This window comes from Tachysurus vachellii, chromosome 18 (genome assembly GCF_030014155.1).
Source record: "Tachysurus vachellii isolate PV-2020 chromosome 18, HZAU_Pvac_v1, whole genome shotgun sequence".
NCBI classification, from domain to species: domain Eukaryota; kingdom Metazoa; phylum Chordata; class Actinopteri; order Siluriformes; family Bagridae; genus Tachysurus; species Tachysurus vachellii.
The window spans coordinates 11,119,584-11,137,917 of record NC_083477.1 but is presented as its reverse complement, the minus strand read 5'-3'; the positions used below and the strand labels follow the sequence as shown (position 1 = coordinate 11,137,917).

General features: G+C 36.4%; 1 protein-coding gene across 2 annotated transcripts; it reads left to right on the top strand.

Annotated features, from left to right (window-relative positions):
* The first annotated feature begins 2,507 nt into the window (after positions 1–2,507).
* On the top strand, positions 2,508–16,731 carry tom1 (target of myb1 membrane trafficking protein). 2 transcript variants are annotated; one of them, XM_060892941.1, is made up of 16 exons: positions 2,508–2,666; positions 4,000–4,078; positions 4,209–4,287; positions 4,792–4,941; positions 5,498–5,626; positions 7,069–7,191; positions 8,974–9,090; positions 9,259–9,392; positions 9,607–9,646; positions 10,730–10,853; positions 11,912–11,969; positions 12,057–12,126; positions 12,427–12,495; positions 12,873–12,932; positions 14,480–14,516; positions 14,652–16,731. In XM_060892941.1, the coding sequence occupies exons 1-16, from the start codon at positions 2,615–2,617 to the stop codon at positions 14,744–14,746; spliced, it is 1,416 nt and encodes a 471-aa protein (XP_060748924.1). In that variant the 5' UTR covers positions 2,508–2,614; the 3' UTR covers positions 14,747–16,731. The 2 variants fall into 2 exon arrangements, with proteins under 2 accessions (XP_060748924.1, XP_060748925.1); XM_060892942.1 differs by lacking the exon at positions 12,427–12,495.
* Positions 16,732–18,334: the final 1,603 nt, after the last annotated feature.

The following is an 18,334-nucleotide window of genomic DNA, read 5'->3' as shown; positions in this document are numbered from 1 at the left end:
ATATCCAAAACATGGAGGAAATCCATACGGACATAAGAAGAACGTGCAAAACTCCACACAGGTAATAACCCAAGCTCAGCATCAAACCCAGTATCCATGAGCAGTGAATTCCAAATAATCCTAAAGAGTGCATGTACTGATGCTTTTAACATATTGACATTGTAAAGTGTAATAATATCAAGTCTGTTGACATTGCAACTGACAAGCACTGAGAATTTACAGTACGAGCATCCTCATTTTGGCTTCTTTGTATAGACCTTATAAGTTCCTTATAACTACTGATTATGTACGTCAACCATATTAGTGACAATTTAGTAATATCATTGTACTGCACATATACTGTATGAAGTTATATTCTCATTTGAATTTCTTTAATTTTCTTCTGTAAATAGTTGCAATGAATTACACATTTAATCATAAAACGGTATCATTGGTGCTTATGTGTTTAACTTGTAATGCAATTACAGATAATCAGGCCTGTGGACTGTATTAACATGGAATTATCAGCATGGCTCTTTTTAATTGATTAAACAGCAACTTCTGCAAAGATGATAACACCCAAGGAAACGTATTTGACCTGTGTCTGAAATGCTGAAATGGGTCTCATCCATACTAATGTGTGTATAAATCTGTTACAAATCGAGCAAGTATTTTACAAAATAGAGGCAACATGAACCCAGATAGCACATAAGCAGATAAGAAGAGCTTATCGGTGTGGTTGGTGGAGGATCTAACAGCTGAGGGATTTGTGCAGGCAAACTAGAAAGTGTCCATGGAGACATGCACCAAGGACATGCATGGTGAATTGCCTGACACGTGTCATGCTTTTGAGTACGTTCCCTAGCAACATGTCACACAAAAATGACTTCATATATAAGGCTAGAACAGAAAAATAGTAAGGAAGCACTTGTTCCAGTGCGTGAGAACTCGTTCCATGTTTAGGTCAGAGCTGCTTTTAAGTAGCTTTATTGATTTTGTGCCAAAAAAGTGGAAGGACTAAACACTTCATACTATTACAGCTCACATGATCTACAATAAGCAAACATGTTCAATACAAGGACAAGTTGTATCTTGATGATACAAAAAGTTGATCCTACCAACCTTACACGTTTTAGACATTAAAACCTCATTTTACTATTGTTCAATTCTACCAGAGGAATAGAAAAACAACCTATCAGACATTTTCAATTGGCATAAATAAATAAATTATTTATCAGTGCAGTTCTGATATAAAACTAGTCAGGACACTGTTGGCTTTCAGTGTGAGATGTTTTTACCTCTGTTGGGATAACCTTATACAGATGTTTAGTGGCTGTAAAAATTCTAATTTCAGCTGCTCTTCAAAGATATTGTTTGGAGGACAGTTGAACAGACACATCCTTTTCTAATATTTTGGACATAAACAGAAGGTTTGAAATGGGCCTGTAATTTGATAGTTCCTTAGGATCTAAATTAGGTTTCTTAATGAGGGGCTGAATATCTGTCAACTTGAAGGATTTAAGGACGTGACCTAAAGATAACGAGGAGTTTATAATATTGGCTCACCTTGGGAAGAGGCTTACCAGCTTTATGTAACACTTCTTTTAGTAATTTAGTTGGAACGGGATCTAACAATCATGTTGTTGATTTAGCTGTAGTAACTTTGTAGTAAGATTATATATAGCTCTTGGGGATAAATACAAACACATTTAAATTGAAATCTAATATTAATCTTGAATCTTTGTATTATATTAATCTTTGTATAATAATCCATTTTTTGTTTTATGTTCTGTAAAGCTGCTTTGTCCATTGTTAAAGCGCTATATAAATACATTTTAATTGAATTGAGCTACTTATGAACAAGAACTTTGGGCATCTCAGAGAGCAAAAATGGATTTATAGAATAAAAAAAAAATATATACGTTTGCTGTCAGATTGTCAGGGCTGGCACAATTTAGAATGGACTTTTACTTTTATCAGTGCTGTAACAACTTATATCAGTGCTATCTGATTTGATACAGATACTAATTAAGTACAAGGGACAGAAAAATAAATAAAAGAATTTATATAATAATAAATTCATCCTACCGCTTATCCGAACTACCTCGGGTCACGAGGAGCCTGTTATAATAATAAATTATTAAATATATTAATAAATGAACTACAGAAGCATATTGCTACATACATAAATGCAGTATTTATATGAGAAGGAGCATACAGTGAGAGGAAATACATATTTGGACGCTTTTTTTTTTATTACACATAGATTTCCTTTTGATATTTGTACTTAAAATGCTATATAATGCTATACTTCATCTATACCAAGAATGCTTTGTAGTAATCGTGCCATTATTTCTGCTGTCTGTATTGGGTGTAGAATCTACAGATTTATTTATCTAGCTTTATCGGTGGTGCAAATGATGTGGGGTTTGAACCTCAGCCGTGCTTTTTGATGTAATCTTTGTTGTGTTTGATGCTACTTTCACTCTGGATGTCGCGTCTCCTTTAAATGATGACGTAACCTCGCTGAGTTTCCAGTTCGCCGGGTAAAACCCCTTTTAAACACGGGAGTGTTTGTTTTTTTTCGGTATTGTGAGGTATTCTTCAAAAACCTGATACCGACTTCACAGACAATATGGAGTTTTTAACAGGAAACCCTTTCTGTACACCTGTAGGACAGCGAATAGGTGAGTAAACACCTACCGATAATAAGAGTGCACGCGCCGGTTAGCAAGTGTGATGCATTTAACATTAGCCTTTACACTAACGCAGGCGTTTCCTTTAAGATTTCTGCGACATATTATACGTCTATCTTATATCTGATCGTATCTTTAAAATACCGTTTTCCAAAAAAATAAATAAATAAATAATTTACTAATTGAATAAAACTTGACGGCAAATTCAAGGTTTAAGATTAATCCTTGATTGACAGCGCGTTTGCCCAATCACACGTCGGAGGCGGGATTAAATACTGCACTTCTGTTTCTGATTGGTGTACTATGAATCTCGACGTTGTAGCTATTAAATAGAGTTGGAATTGTTGTGTGTTATTTATTTGCTGCAAAATATAACAAACGATAGAAGGGTTTTCTCCTATTTTGGCTATGCAACGTCTAATTAAGTGGCACAAAAGGGTGTTTTTCCATTTGTCCAGTTTTTCTAGAGTTGCAATAACAATGATAATAAGAATCATAATCATAATAATAGGACAGTGTTTATTACACACAGCTCTTACTCAACAATGTAGTGAAGCTTTACACACCCTTCTCCTACATTCCACCACCATCCCCTCCCTTTCAGTTGCTCTATTAATTTGCCTGAATAAACCCTTGTGCCCAGACAGCTGACAGGAGCAATGAGTGTTCCAAACCTAAATAACAAAGAATGAACTTAAGCAACACAACAGTAACTTGGCACAGACTAAAATCCTGGATCAGTATGAGCAACCCCAATAGCAAAAGTTAAGCCTTTTGTTGGTTGAACTACACAGACCCCTGAACCGATGTAAAGAAGAGTGTAATCAAAAGTGCAGTAAATTACAGCCTCTGCCTGAACTGACAAAGCCCTATCTATCATATATAATTTCTGGATTACATTATCTTATCATTAAGCAAACACTCCGATTCAACCGTAGGACTATTTTGAACTGCAAAATGTTTGTACCTTTTGAACCAAATAATTTGTGATTTAGCACTTATGGATTAATATTTTGCCAACAAACGATTGAAAGCCTTTTCAAGGTTGCAGCCAAAGCGCTGAGTTGTAACGTGATCTTAAGGTGGCATAGTAAATGAGGCAAGGGGAAGAGACACCTGTACAGAATGAGCTTTCACTTTTGCAATAGGCCAAATGCCTCTTTAGATGCTTAAGGCTACTTACTGAAGTTTAACTTGATAATTATTTTACATGTTACCCTCTCTTGCAGTGTTATGATATTACTTTTATCTGTGTTTAACTAAATCATGCATGAATCTGTAAATTTGGACGGTTTTTGCATGATGGTGTGAATGTGTGTGTTAGAATATGCCACAAGGTTGCAGTCAGAAGACTGGGGACTCAATATGGAGATCTGCGACATCATATGTGAGACAGAAGATGGGTGTGTGTCCTGTCAATTCAAGATCATAGTATTTGTTTTCACTCTAATAGATCATAGTAGTTTTACATGGTATTACGTTTTAGTATTTGCCATGTATTAAATTCCTGTTACGTTCCTGATGTGTTTTTAGCCCTAAAGATGCAGTCAGAGCAATAAAAAAGAGGATTGTGGGGAACAGAAATTTTAAAGAGGTCATGATGGCATTAACAGTAAGTAGCTTGCTTTATATCCCTTTTTACTGTGTTTACATAGTGAAAGAGAAAAAGAGACCAAAAGGTTGTATACTTATACCTTTGATTCTTATGTGTAACATCATGTGTTATATCTATGCCAATTGTCCTACACAGCATTCTGCAAATTATAGAGGTATATTTTCATTACATTTTTCACTTTTTCAACTGTGGGGGTGCAAACTTTGGAACTCCATTGTGCATACATACTTAAGTCCACCTTCAGTCATTTAACTAACTAACTGGTGCCACTAAAATATCGAACTGTCAGAAATGTTGGTACTATTACAATATATACAACACTTTAATGCTGACCAACTGTACTCACAGGAACACTAGCTATATGTTTCTCTTAAATAGTTTGTTCTCATTTACAAATGCATTTTATGGTATCATTCTAAATTTTTTCTACAGTTAGCATATTATAAAAATGTCTTCAGTCATTGTCATAAAATTACACTTATCCCCTTCATGATATCCCAGGTTCTGGAGGCCTGTGTGAAAAACTGTGGCTACAGGTTCCATGTCCTAGTGTCTACCAGAGATTTTGTAGAAGGGGTTTTGGTCCGAACTATTTTACCTAGAAACGAGCCTCCTTTGGTTGTTCATGACAGAATACTGAGTATCATACAGGTGAGTATCAATATTGACGGACAAACTGGTTTAATTGGTAGCAGATTACTATCATTTTTGTGCACAAATTCGATTAGACAAGCAGCGTTACAAGAATGCTAAAATCAAGTATAAGAGCACTGGCACATTTCATACTGCTTGTCTGCATAAAATTCAGTATCTAGCAATAGTATTTTACATTGAAACTTAGTTCACTTACAACAGACTGTCAGTCAGCCTGTGCACAGCAACACACAGCACTCTGACCAGCTTTTTGGAGCTATGTTTGTTGTAATATTAGTTCATATTGTGTCTGACATGTCAGTCACTCAAAATGAATAACTTTTTTTATAGAGCTATTGTATAAAAGCAGTTGCACACAATTGTTCTGAACATTAGCATGCCTGCGATTACTTATGACCAATGAACACTACATTCGTACAGATTTTTATCAGAGCAGCATTTTAACTTGTCCAATACTGCTTACAGAAAGAAATGTATGTTGTGAGTGTCATGCCACACAAAGCGCTGGGTGTGTCCAGTTTCCCCATCACTTTCTCTTTCTTGCTTTCTCCAGGCCTGGGCTGATGCATTCCGTAGCTCCCCAGATTTAACTGGTGTAGTTTGTGTGTATGAAGATCTCAGAAGGAAAGGAACAATGTTCCCTGTGGCTGAGTTGTGTAGCCCAATACACACCCCTAACAAGGTACATACACTGGCAGTAGGTTTTTAACCATTTATTACATTTTATGCACTAATAACAATTAAATAAGGAAAAAAACACCTGAATCTTTAGAGTGATCCACATTGGTATTTCTATTTATAGCTAGATTTTTCCCATAATAAAATAAAGTGAAAACATTTCTCAGTCACTTAGACCTGTATCATAGATTTTATCTGTTCTAAAACTGACAGAGAGTGCATGTTAACTAATAATGCACTGTTGGAGAATTAGAGCATATAAAACCCTGTTACCATTACTGTATGTATTTGATGTTTTTTGTAACTTGGTCACAGAAGCATGAAGGGACTTCCTCATTCTTAGCATGATCGCATCGAAAAGTAATATTTTGAAATAACAGGGTTTATAAAGAGATGTTCTGAAGACCTATACTGTATAATGTTTGACAATTTTGCCCTCTTAATCTATTAAGGCTGCTGTCTTCCTGGGGCTTGTTCTTTCCTGTTTTATATTTTTGCTGTTTATATCATTTGTTCTGTGGTTTAGCCATACAGTGCTTTTGGGCAACCCAAAGATACTTTACAACACATATTAATAGAAGTTAAAAGAAGTTCAACATAGAATACGATTGCTGAAAGCTAACAAAAATCCATCAAACCTTAGAGGATAGTTCAAAGGTGACCAAAAAAGGATATAGTTTGTAAACCAAGGTTTAAAGGTATTAGAAATTGGCTAGCTTCAAAAAGAAGTGAAGCTAAAGGAGCAAACGTGTAAAGTGAATGTGCTGTTTTGTAGGAATCCAGACTGATATATTGTGAGAAGCCTGGGGGATTTAAAAGTGAGATTTTGAGCTGATAATACTTACAGTAGGAAGAGATTACAGTGGCTTACTGATTGTCGTTTAAGTTCTGCTCCTTCAATGAGATCATAGTTATAGCTTTTATTAAGTTCTTATTTTATATATTGTGATTGTTTTTATAGTTAAAATTGCTCTCAGTATTATACTTTGAAACACACTATATATATACCGAAGTGTATCAAATTTCATTAAAATAAGCATAAACTGTCTTAGTCAGGAACCAGAAGACCATTCTTGCACCTTAGAATAGCTGCTACAAGTCTCTCTACTAGAACAGTATCAAGTATGGTCTGTTCTTCCAAAAAGATATTTCCTCAATAATTCTTTTGATTATGAGCTGAGTTCTATCTTGCATGACAGCGTGAACTCACCAATAATTGGTTTTGGAGCATTTCATTTGAATAATTTTCATACAGTGAGTCATCATGCCTTGTGAATGGGGTAAGGGTCATTCTGGAGACCACTCCTCTCAGGATAGATATGTTTCATCATAAGATAAAGATGTCAGTCAAAATAAATATGTATTCATTTGATGACCCAACCATTCCAGTTTCATTTGAAGTGCATGTTTCCCTGCTTGCTAAAACCTTTTTTTTTCCCTCACTAGCGTTTTTTTCCTCCGAATGAATGTGAGGCTTCCCTCTCACCCACACATCAAGCTCAGACCCAACAGCAGACAAACACTCCCTGGCAAAACACAGAGGGTCCAATCACCTTATCACCTGACCAGGTATCAAACACACATTCACTGCAATAAGGTAGATCATCTGGCAACATGTTTTACTGTAGTGCTGTGCTGGATTTTCTTTTCAGTTAAATCAGGCTAGTAATGAATTGCTATGATATCGCCGTTAACTACAGAATTTTGTTTCTGCTAATAAGCATTAGAATTTCATATTTTACAGAGCTCTTCACACACATCTCTTCACACACATCTCTTTAGTGCATCATTTTATGATTTCAGCTAAACAGCACTTTTCTTCTTACAGTAACGCTCTGTCATCTTTATTGTACAGAGAAATTAGCTACAGCTATAATACTTTAACAGAAACATAAACTTGATCACAAACCTGTATGTGAGGTTAAGTAATGGTGAAAAATGTGAACAGAAAAGTCTCTCCATCATTGAATTTCTAAATCGGTGTGTGTACACAGTTGACAGTGAAATTCAACTTCTTGCACAGGTGCACTAGTAATCCCATGGATGAGCATGATGTTTTCATGCACCACTCTTACCCAGAACCTTCTTATATTTCTCTCTATAAATGCTAGAAATGTTAGAGTTTTGATTTAATTACAAAAGGCACGTTGGTTTAGTGGTTAGTAAATTTGCATTGTACCTCCGGAGTTGGGGGTTGGGAGACTTTGCATGTTCTCCCTGTGCTTCAGAGGATATCTCTAGGTACTCCGGGTTACTCCCCCAGTCTAAAGATAGGTCTTGTATGCTGATTGGCATCTCTAAATTGTTCATAACTTGTGAGTGTGTGCACTATTGTGCCCTGTGATGGGTGAGCACCCTGTCCAGAATGTCTCCCAATTGTGCCCCAAGTATGTTGGATAAGCAGTAGAGAAAGTGGATGGATGGATGGATGGATAGATAGATTTAATAGCATATATACCATACTGTTTGTAAATTACTTATTTGTTGATTAGCTATAAATATACTATAAATGCGCCTATAGGCACAATAAATAGACAGTAGTATGTGGCACTTGACCATCACACCTATATATCCTGCCTGCTAACCCCCTCTCCCCCTTCATGGTGTTATAAATACCTCTATTTTACTTGGAAGAATTTTCATTAGATTTTCGAATGTAGCTCTGGGATTTTGTGCTCATTCAGCCACAAGACATAATTGAGGTTGGTTACTGAAATGGTCAAGTATGAAGACCTAGTGCATGATTGTTGTTCCAATTCATCCCAAAACTTTTCAGTGTGGGGGTCAGGTCATGGCTTGGGCAACTCGAATTTAAGCATGTCTTCATGGATGTTACTTTGTGCTGGAACAGGTTTGGGTAATTGTAATTCTACAGCATTCATATATTCTAAATACTTATCTACTTAAAACTTTGTGGCAACCAAATATGGATGCATTGGGTGGTTGTCTACATTCTGTTGTCCATACTGTTGACAATCAAACCTCTCTCTGGTTTGGAACTTGAACGTAATCAGGATGTTGACTACTGCGTTTTGTTCACTAAAGAGTTTTGGAAAAACTTATCCAATAAATCTTGTTCTCTCAATTGGTCCATTTTCACTGATGGATGGATGGTTATTGAGTGTCTGATAAAGCTGTACAGGAAAACATGTTAGGATGTACAGTCAGTAATTCTATAAATACAGTGTACACCCACGTGGTAGCTGTACCTGGTAAATGGGTAGCTAAAAGGTAAACTAACAACCTGCTGTATGAAACCATTTCTTATGTAGTGTAGCGGAGTGTTTCTATTGCTCTCTCTGTGATCTCTTAGTGATGAACGGTTTTTATTTTTATTGGTTCATATTGCAGGTGAAAAAGTTGACGTCTGACCTGGAAACAGTTTACAGTAACCTTAAAGTGATGTCAGAAATAATTACTCAGAAGTTTCCTGGGACCAATCAGCAGTCAAATACAGATCTCCTGAAGGTCAGAGAATGGAAATACTTCCTTCAACATACAGTATATGTTATGATGTAAAACAATGCTTTAACATAGTTAACTTAGTTCTGGCAATAATCTTGACATTTCATATCCTCCATATACACGAATGTATACAGAACCTGACTGCACTTTTTTTTCTGTCTCTGTCAGTAGCAGTTGTACTCCACAAGTAAAGAGAAGCAGGACCAAATAGTTCATCTCATTCCCAGAGTAACTGACGAGAAGCTGGTAGGGCAGCTGTTGATTGCTAATGATGACATGAACACAACCTTTACAGAATATCACAGGTTAGACGCAGCTTCAAGAAACTCACAATTAAACTATAATTGTAAGGTTATAGACATAATGCATAGTAATGACATCTATTTAATACAAAACGGTCACTGTATATGAAGTTTTCAAGCGGTGGGAGGTTGTTAGCAGGTGATTCTAATCAAGCATTTGTTCTGATCTTCTCCGCAAAATGTCAGTGATTTGAGTGTCACTCATTCTTTTTTCCAGTTTTGAGAAACGTCTTGACAGGCAGAATTCGAAACAATCGGTAAGGAGGTGCAATATAATATCTTCATCTTTTTATGTGACAACACTGAAGAAATGACACTTTGCTAGAATGTAAAGTAGTGAGTGTACAGCTTGTACAACAGTGTAAATTTGCTGTCCCCTCAAAAAACGCACAGCCATTAATGTCTTCAAACCACTGGACTCAAAAGTAAGTACACCCTACATACTGTGGGGCATCCTCAAACAGAAGGTGGAGGAGCACAAGGTCTTTAACATCCACCAGCTCCGTGATGTCGTCATGGAGGAGTGGAATAGGACTCCACTGGCAACCTGTGGGGGGCACGGTGGCTTAGTGGTTAGCACATTCGCCTCACACCTCCAGTGTTGGGGGTTTGATTCCCGCCTCCGCCTTGTGTGTGTGTGTGTGGAGTTTGCTTGTTCTCCCTGTGCCTCGGGGGTTTCCTCCGGGTACTCCGGTTTCCTCCCCCGGTCAAAAGACATGCATGGTAGGTTGATTGGCATCTCTGGAAAAATTGTCCGTAGTGTGTGATTGCGTGAGTGAATGAGAGTGTGTGTGTGCCCTGCGATGGGTTGGCACTCCATCCAGGGTGTATCCTGCCTTGATGCCCGATGACGCCTGAGATAGGCACAGGCTCCCCGTGACCCGAGGTAGTTTGTATAAGCGGTAGAAAATGAGTGAGAGTGAGTGGCAACCTGTGGCACGTTTGTGAACTCCATGGCCTGGAGGGTTAAGGCAATGCTGGAAAATAATGGTGACTACACAAAATATTGACACTTTGGGCCCAATTTGGACATTTTCACTTAGGGGTGTGCTCACTTTCGTGGCCAGTTATTTAGACATTAATGGCTGTGTTGAGTTATTTTGAGGGGACAGCAAAACACTGTTATACAAGCTGTACACTCACTACTTTACATTGGTGAAAAGTGTAATTTTTTTCAGTGTTGTCACATGAAAAAAATAAAATATTTACAAAAATGTGAGGGGTGTACTCACTTCTGGGATATACTGTGTGTATGTGTGTGTGTATGAATGTATGTATGAATGAATGTATGAATGAATGAATACACACACACTTTTTTTCTCATTCTTGATTTAATTCAGGGTGCCAACCTCATTGACCTTGAAGCTCCCTGTAAACCATTAAGCCAATCACAACTGGAAACTCCATTGTGTGAACCAATCAGTCAAACAGTCAGCAGTCTGTCAAGTCATATGTCTCATCTGAGTAAGTAATTATATTTTACTCTTTTCGGTTAACACAAAACCTGCTAATATCAATGCTATTAAATTTTATTAATTTCTAAATTTGTCTATAACAGCACAGTTCTGACAGCAGCCCTAAAGCACAGGTTTATATAGAGGAACTCACTCTAAAAGATTATTGCTTTGATAGCAACACCCTTCACAGAGCAAGTCAAGGCAGATGCTCCATACAAACTGACATAACCATATGTGCGTTTTGATATGGTGTAGTAATCTGTGTGATCTTCAGTGTCAGCATGTCCTATCAGTCAGAGGTAAAGGAATAAATTCAGGTTTTTCAACACGGAAAGTCTTTAGGACAGAGGGGATTTTTGGTTTCTTAGTGACAAAACAATAAAACAAATATCATGGAAACAACTTCCAACATGGGGGGCACGGTGGCTTAGTGGTTAGCACGTTCGCCTCACACCTCCAGGGTCGGGGTTCGATTCCCGCCTCCACCTTGTGTGTGTGTGGAGTTTGCATGTTCTCCCCATGCCTCAGGGGTTTCCTCCGGGTACTCCGGTTTCCTCCCCCGGTCCAAAGACATGCATGGTAGGTTGATTGGCATCTCTGGAAAATTGTCCCTAGTGTGCGATTGCGTGAGTGAATGAGTGTGTGTGCCCTGCGATGGGTTGGCACTCCGTCCAGGGTGAATCCTGCCTTGATGCCCGATGACGCCTGAGATAGGCACAGGCTCCCCGTGACCCGAGGTAGTTCGGATAAGCGGTAGAAGATGAATGAATGAATGAACTTCCAACATGTCCAGAGGTGACAACCTTGTGAGAACATGACCTTCCCTTGCAGATGTTTCAAAACCTTAAATGTAGTTATCTTACTTTAATAAAATAAAAATGGTTAATGTTGGAAGGTTGTTGTTGTATAAAGGGAATAAACTTATAAAAGCACTTAGACATATGCTGTTATAAGAATATTGCTCCACTGTGGCGTGGTAATGGCCTGCCCCATCACACCAACCTGTCATTGTTTACCTTCCAGTAACTTGTATACATCCTTATTAATAAATGGGCTTTTTTGCAGGCACACACGATCAGGGTATTATTCAGAGAGAGAATTCATCAGAGAAGCTTGAAGATGGGTAAAGCATTCAGTCAATTAATTGCTTTTACTTGAGTGTAGCAACCTTTGTGTGTAAAATATATATGTTTATGTGTTTGTATGTCAGGGAGAGTCAGAAAAGCTCTGTATTAGATGAACTTGCAGCAGGAAGCAGTCAGCTACACAGTGCTGGACGGGTGAGCAGCACTGATTTGTGCATTTCTAAAATTCTGAATTCATTGTATCATGAAATCCTTTCTTAGCATCCAGATTTTAGTTATAGTTTGTAGTTTTAGTGCTTTAGTAGCTTGGATAACTGTTATGCACTTATTATAATACCTAGCATAAGTCTTTTTGGATATTTGTGTTCGTGACACACTTGAATCTGATGCAAGAATTTATAATTCTTTATCTTAGTCATCGTTTGACATGTCTAGCTGAGTCTGATGGTATCTGTGCATGTCAGTCACTGAAAAAACCTGTCTGTCTATGTGAAGGATAACAGCCCAGACTCCAGCCTCCTCGGCTCCTCACCTCAGTTTTATTGGATGGTGGAAAAGGGAATGGTGGGTCTTTAGCATGCACTGTGCATGCTTTTCGAAATGCTAAACCTGCATGTCTATTGCAAAAGGGGTATTTTGTATGTGGTTTCTTTAAGGAGGGAATCTCTTTCATTCTAATATGCAAATTGGAGCTGTACAGATCATTCACTGTGCTGTGAATGCTTTTTCTAAAGGTGGCAGGTGGCGGCTCTCTCCTTTAAATAACTATTGTATTTGGTGTATGGATTACAATGTGCTATATTTTTTGTGTTCACTACTGTTCACAAAGGGTATCTTTTTCTTCTTAGTGTCTAATATTGCAAACTTAAGGGTTATGATCACATGATTTTTCAGCACCCAGCAGTAACAGCTCTTTTTTTTTTTTTTTGCTTTTTCATTAGATTCCTGTCAATCAGAGCGAAGTGATGGACAATATTGAACAGTGGCTTGATGAAGATGATGTAAGTGTTAACTGTGTCCCAAATGACGTCCTTCACACTGTGACTCTACCACCTAGTGTGTGAATGTTAGAAGGGTAGTATCTCAAATGGAAATTTTTATTTACTAACCAGAAGTATAAGCTGTTTTCCAGCCAATGGAAAATGACACTCACAACACAAAAACACATAATGTGACAATGCTAGCTTTGGCAGAATACAGAGATTTTTAAAATGCTGAAATATTTCACACAACATGGGAAAATTTTTTTTAAAAATTGTTAGGTGTCTTGTCCATCGGAGTGCCATCAGCCAAATTGAAAGCTGCAAGTGTTGAGTGCATGAAGTGTCCAACATTCTACACTATATCATTCGGTGCTGTGCATTTTTTCTTCTTGGAATTTTCAGTTTGAACAAACTACTCATTCAGTTTATACTACAAAATAAAAAAAACCTGGGACACGCCTTTAGATTTCTAGCTATTTACTGTATTATTCATACCCAGATTTCTTTGAGAGATTGTGTTTTTTTTTTTTTAAAAATAATAAATTGTTATTGTTACCTAATTAAACTACACACATTCCCTTGTAGATTCCCTGAAGTTAATGAGTAGTTCATAACAGTGAGACACAGACATGAGGGTGTAAGCACACAAACTAATTACACTAATTACAGGCTTATCACTGAACATGTTGACAAAGATGAGAAACAAACCAATGACCGGCAAAATGTCTCATGTCTAATCAAAACTCCACAGCAGTTAGAATATTAGTGAAAGAATAAATTAATAATACTTTAAGCATATAATATGTAAATGGATGTTTTTTATGAATTGTAAAACTCCCTGAAGTCCGTTTTGGCTGTAATTAGTTCCACCTTCCACACACACACACACACTGTAAGGTCATGATCCGGATAGTGCTAATGTGGGTGCAAACGTTTGTTCCATACAAACAAGAAAAGACCTAGCAATGTTTACACACCAACTAGAATTACTGAGATGTTCAAATATCAAAAAGGTATGTACTCAACATTCAGGCAAAACGCTCTACATGCTGTATTAAACACTTGCCTGACTGTGTCATAAACCTTATAATGTTCATTTAAACCAGACCTTAAGCTAATTTTCTGCCCCATCAGTCTAATCTACAGTAGCTTAGTAGAGCTTACTTTTGCATGGACTGTCCTTGTACATGAAAATAATTGTACATTTGATTGCATTGTTTCTCAGAGTACTGAAGGACAACATTAGTTATTCTGTCTATTTTAGGGATTATATTAATGACCTAAACCTTGTTAAAATATATATGTGTTTAGGATCAGATTCTACCCCAATAACATTGGAGTAAATACCTTACCTGATAGATCTTCTATATATCAGAAGTAGCAAATATCAGATCAACACAAAGCTACTTTTTTTTTTTTTTTTAAAAATCACAGAATCTTTTATATCTGCCAACAGGAAATGAGAGAGAACATTCTGATATTTATTTATTTATTTTTATTTATTTATTTATTTTTTTCCTGATTTTTTTTTTTTTCTGATACTTCTGCTTATGTCTGTGATGCAGGATGATGACTTGGCAGATGGAGGTGTCACTAGTGAAGGTATTGGTTTTTTTGTTGTCGTTTTTTTAGTAGAAGCAATATTCTTATCTTCCATTAGCAAAGATGCAATTAAGCAAAACAAAACAATAGTTCTTCACAGAATAGAGCCTTGTCCTCTTCTTGACTTTCCTACAGAGTTTGAAAGGTTTTTGGCAGGCAGAGCGAAAGCAGCCGAGCGTCTTCCCTCTGCGAAACCTTCCTCTAATGACCGCATGCCCTCACAACCATAGTTCTTTACAGGAGCACAGTCATCCACCCACCATCAACAATCTGTAGCAAGTGGATTGGTTTGTACCATTGTGCTTTATGTAAGGGGATTTCTGTTTTATTTATATGGTGCTGTGTCATCTGTCCTTCTTGTAAATATTTAAACTATAGGGTCAAGACATTGTTTTAATCTGGTTTATATTGTTTTGGGGGTTTTCCCACATGGTTACTTTATAGTGTAATAACATGAATTTGAAAATTTCCACTGACAGGTTTTTGGCACTGATTTAATACCCTTCTCAATTTCACCTGGTTATTAGAGGTTATCCAATTATGGTTATCCATTGTTGATTTGGGCAAAAGAGATGCCCAAAGGTTTTGAGATTATTGTAGTGGCAGAACAGAACAAACTATTTTTTGAATGTACTATTTAGTTCTCATAAACATAAATATCTGCTTCAATCCAATGTTTGGATTAATGTTGGTGGGTTTCCTCACAGTTCTCAGATTTCTTCCTAGCTCCCCCAAAACATGCTGCATTGACTGTTAAATTACCTCTATGTGAGAATGATTTGTGAATGTAGTTCCCATTCCATTACATGGGGTGGGTGGTTGAATGGATGAATGAGTGGGAGTTTGGATTGATGGGTAGATGGATACACAAATGGATGGAGTGGATAAGGATGTGTGGATATATAGGGATGGATGGATGGATGGAGTGAGTGGGAGGATGAATGGATGGATGGGAGGGGTCTATGGCAATGGCTGCCAACTCTAGTCATTGTCATCTGCAAGTGGAGCTCTAACACACATCTAGGCACATCTGCCAAGAAGTGTTGTGTAACAGGCTACATGCAGTCTGAATTATGTCTGATTACAACAATGGATACTTTATAAAATACACATGATCAAACTAGTTACTTTTTTAACTTATTACTTTTAAGTGGTTACTTTTTTATTTTGAATGCCCATAAATTATCTGAATGTTACTAATATCAGAGAGTTGGCTAGTTATCTGCTAGCTGTCTACTGCGATGTTATTTAATTGTCTACTTTATCACATATTGCTTTCCTATTTATTTATATTTATATATCTTCCCATATGATTCTAGCAATCTCAGCTAACAGTTCATAACAGAAGGCAGTGAAACATGTACGTGTAAATGTAAACGTCCATGCCTAGCTTCAGGTTGCACTAGTGTACCCTTGGGTACAAGATTGTAAAGTTTTGAGCTGATTCTGATTGTATAGATTGGTGTTTAGAGTTAAAAATTTAACAAAGCACAAAGTTAATTTTAAAAACTGACACTGTTCAGGGAATGTTACATACGAGATGCACTTTAGACCTCTGATCATGAAATCCTACTTGTTTGGTAAATCTTAGATGGTTAACTAGCAGTTAACTAGCCAACTAGCTGGTCCATATTTTATTTCATTATTATGTTATGGTAAGATGTTAAACATTACAGTTACTTTTGTAGAATTTGTGGTTATAGTAAAAAAAAATGGGGGGGGGGGGGAATACAGTAAGTGAATAAGCACTTGAATGAATCCTGTAATTTTACAGATGAATCCTGTAATTTTATTTGATTTTATTCTGATGAAAGGAGTGTTATTCTACATTCTCAGTACTTAATGTTATATTACCTAAAAGATAATAAGCAGGTTTTAATAAATGCATGTTGCTAATGTATTTCTCTTTGCACAGAAGTACTGTATATGAAGGCAATAAATCGGTTAGCATCAAGGCCGTCCAAAATATGTCAGAGTTTATACTCCAGTTATACTCCACTAACATGATTTATCAGTCATCTCCCTAACACTGCTGTCCTTCAATCTTAGACTAGAAAGTTTCTAAATTTAACTTTTAAGTTTTTAAATCAGTAATTATGGATCAGACTCCCATATAGGTGAAATGTAATTATACAACGTGGAGATGAAGAGTTCAGCTGGGGTGAGTTTTTTTTTCTGTAGTGAAATGTTTATAGTTTGTATGGTTTGGATTTACACAATGTATTGTATGTTATGGTACATTAATAAAATAAAAGAAACTCTCTGGACGCTGTTTTTCCATGTTTTATTAAATTATTTTTGTTTTATTACATAATATATTTTAAAGTTTATATTAAGAGATTATTTCTAATTTTTGTGATCATACACAAACAAGATGTATAATGACACTTAAAATTGCAACCCGATAAGATTTTATCATGTTTCCCTGAAGTCTCTGTACAACGGGCTGAATACTGAATAGCACCACTTGCGTTCAAAAGTAGATTCTAGCAGTCAGTTTCTGGTTTCATCATCATTACCTGCTTAGCACCTTGGATTATTTCAAGTAAAACATTCTCCCAATTAGGAATCCCAGTGCTTCCTGACAGTTCTGTCCACCAGAGGGCGACATGCTAACACGCTCCAGATGAAAGTAACCAGTTCAAGAAGCATGTTGAGCAATTAGGAGCACTGATTTTGTATAGGAGAAAACATGATTACCCTTATCCAGATATCTATTAAAGAAAAAAATATATATAGACTTTACTCTCAGAAAACTGAAATCTAAATTAGACATGGATAATATTAGTCATGAGGCCTGCTGATGGGACATTTTAACAGATTAAGCCTCTATGAACGTGTTTTGTGCCTGTGCATAATAGATTAGGATATAGATTAGGGCTCTGCTCTTGTACAATACTCATACTGAACCCAACAATGGGGTGTAGAACTATAGGGTGTGAATGTGAACACTTCCAAAAAGACATTGCTTGGTACAAATTCCATACTACAAAAGTGGTTGCTGGGCAGTAAATAGATGGGGAAAAACAGTAATAGTAAGACTAGTAATTATAGAATTAACTTCAGTAAGTAAATGAGTAAATTTTTTTATTCATATATTCCCTTTCTCAATGAGTGAACAATGGATCAGATCACATTAAAAAAAATAGAATCAAAATCCAAAGTTACTAATTACACCCATGACTTACAGCAGACTTTACCGGTTATGAACATGTATTAATAAGGTATTAGTTAACTTTGGTGTTTCAGTTATTTATTTTATTCCCCCACTAACTCTCTGCATCACTGGATTTAAATGACCATAAATAGTGTTTTCTAATATAACTGAATCAAAAACAGCAAATAAAACAAATAAAACCCAAAACATTTGCAAGAAGATCCATAAAAAAGTGTTGCATGAAATCTGGTTGATAACTGGCCAAAAGATAAAGCACTTTATCACCAGTGCATATTAAAGGTGTACACATACAATTGCAGGTTTTTGAGATTTAAAAAAATAATAATAATAAATTTAAAAAAAATAATAATTAACTGAGTGTGCTACAACACGGAAATGACTTAAATGTGTCGGAAATGGTGTACTCCAGGATCTGTGTTCTAAAACATGTCATGATTATGAGCTTAATAAGCAATTTGGGACATCAACCCCTTAATGATGGAAAATAAAAAATAATAATTAAAAAAATAAAAAAAAAGCACTTTCAAAAATGATTCATCTATTATTGTTATTTTTCTATATTCTTTTGAGATGTGGCATCTGTTCCAGATGTTATTTATCCACGTGCAGGTTTGAACTTTACTTATATTGATGCTGTATG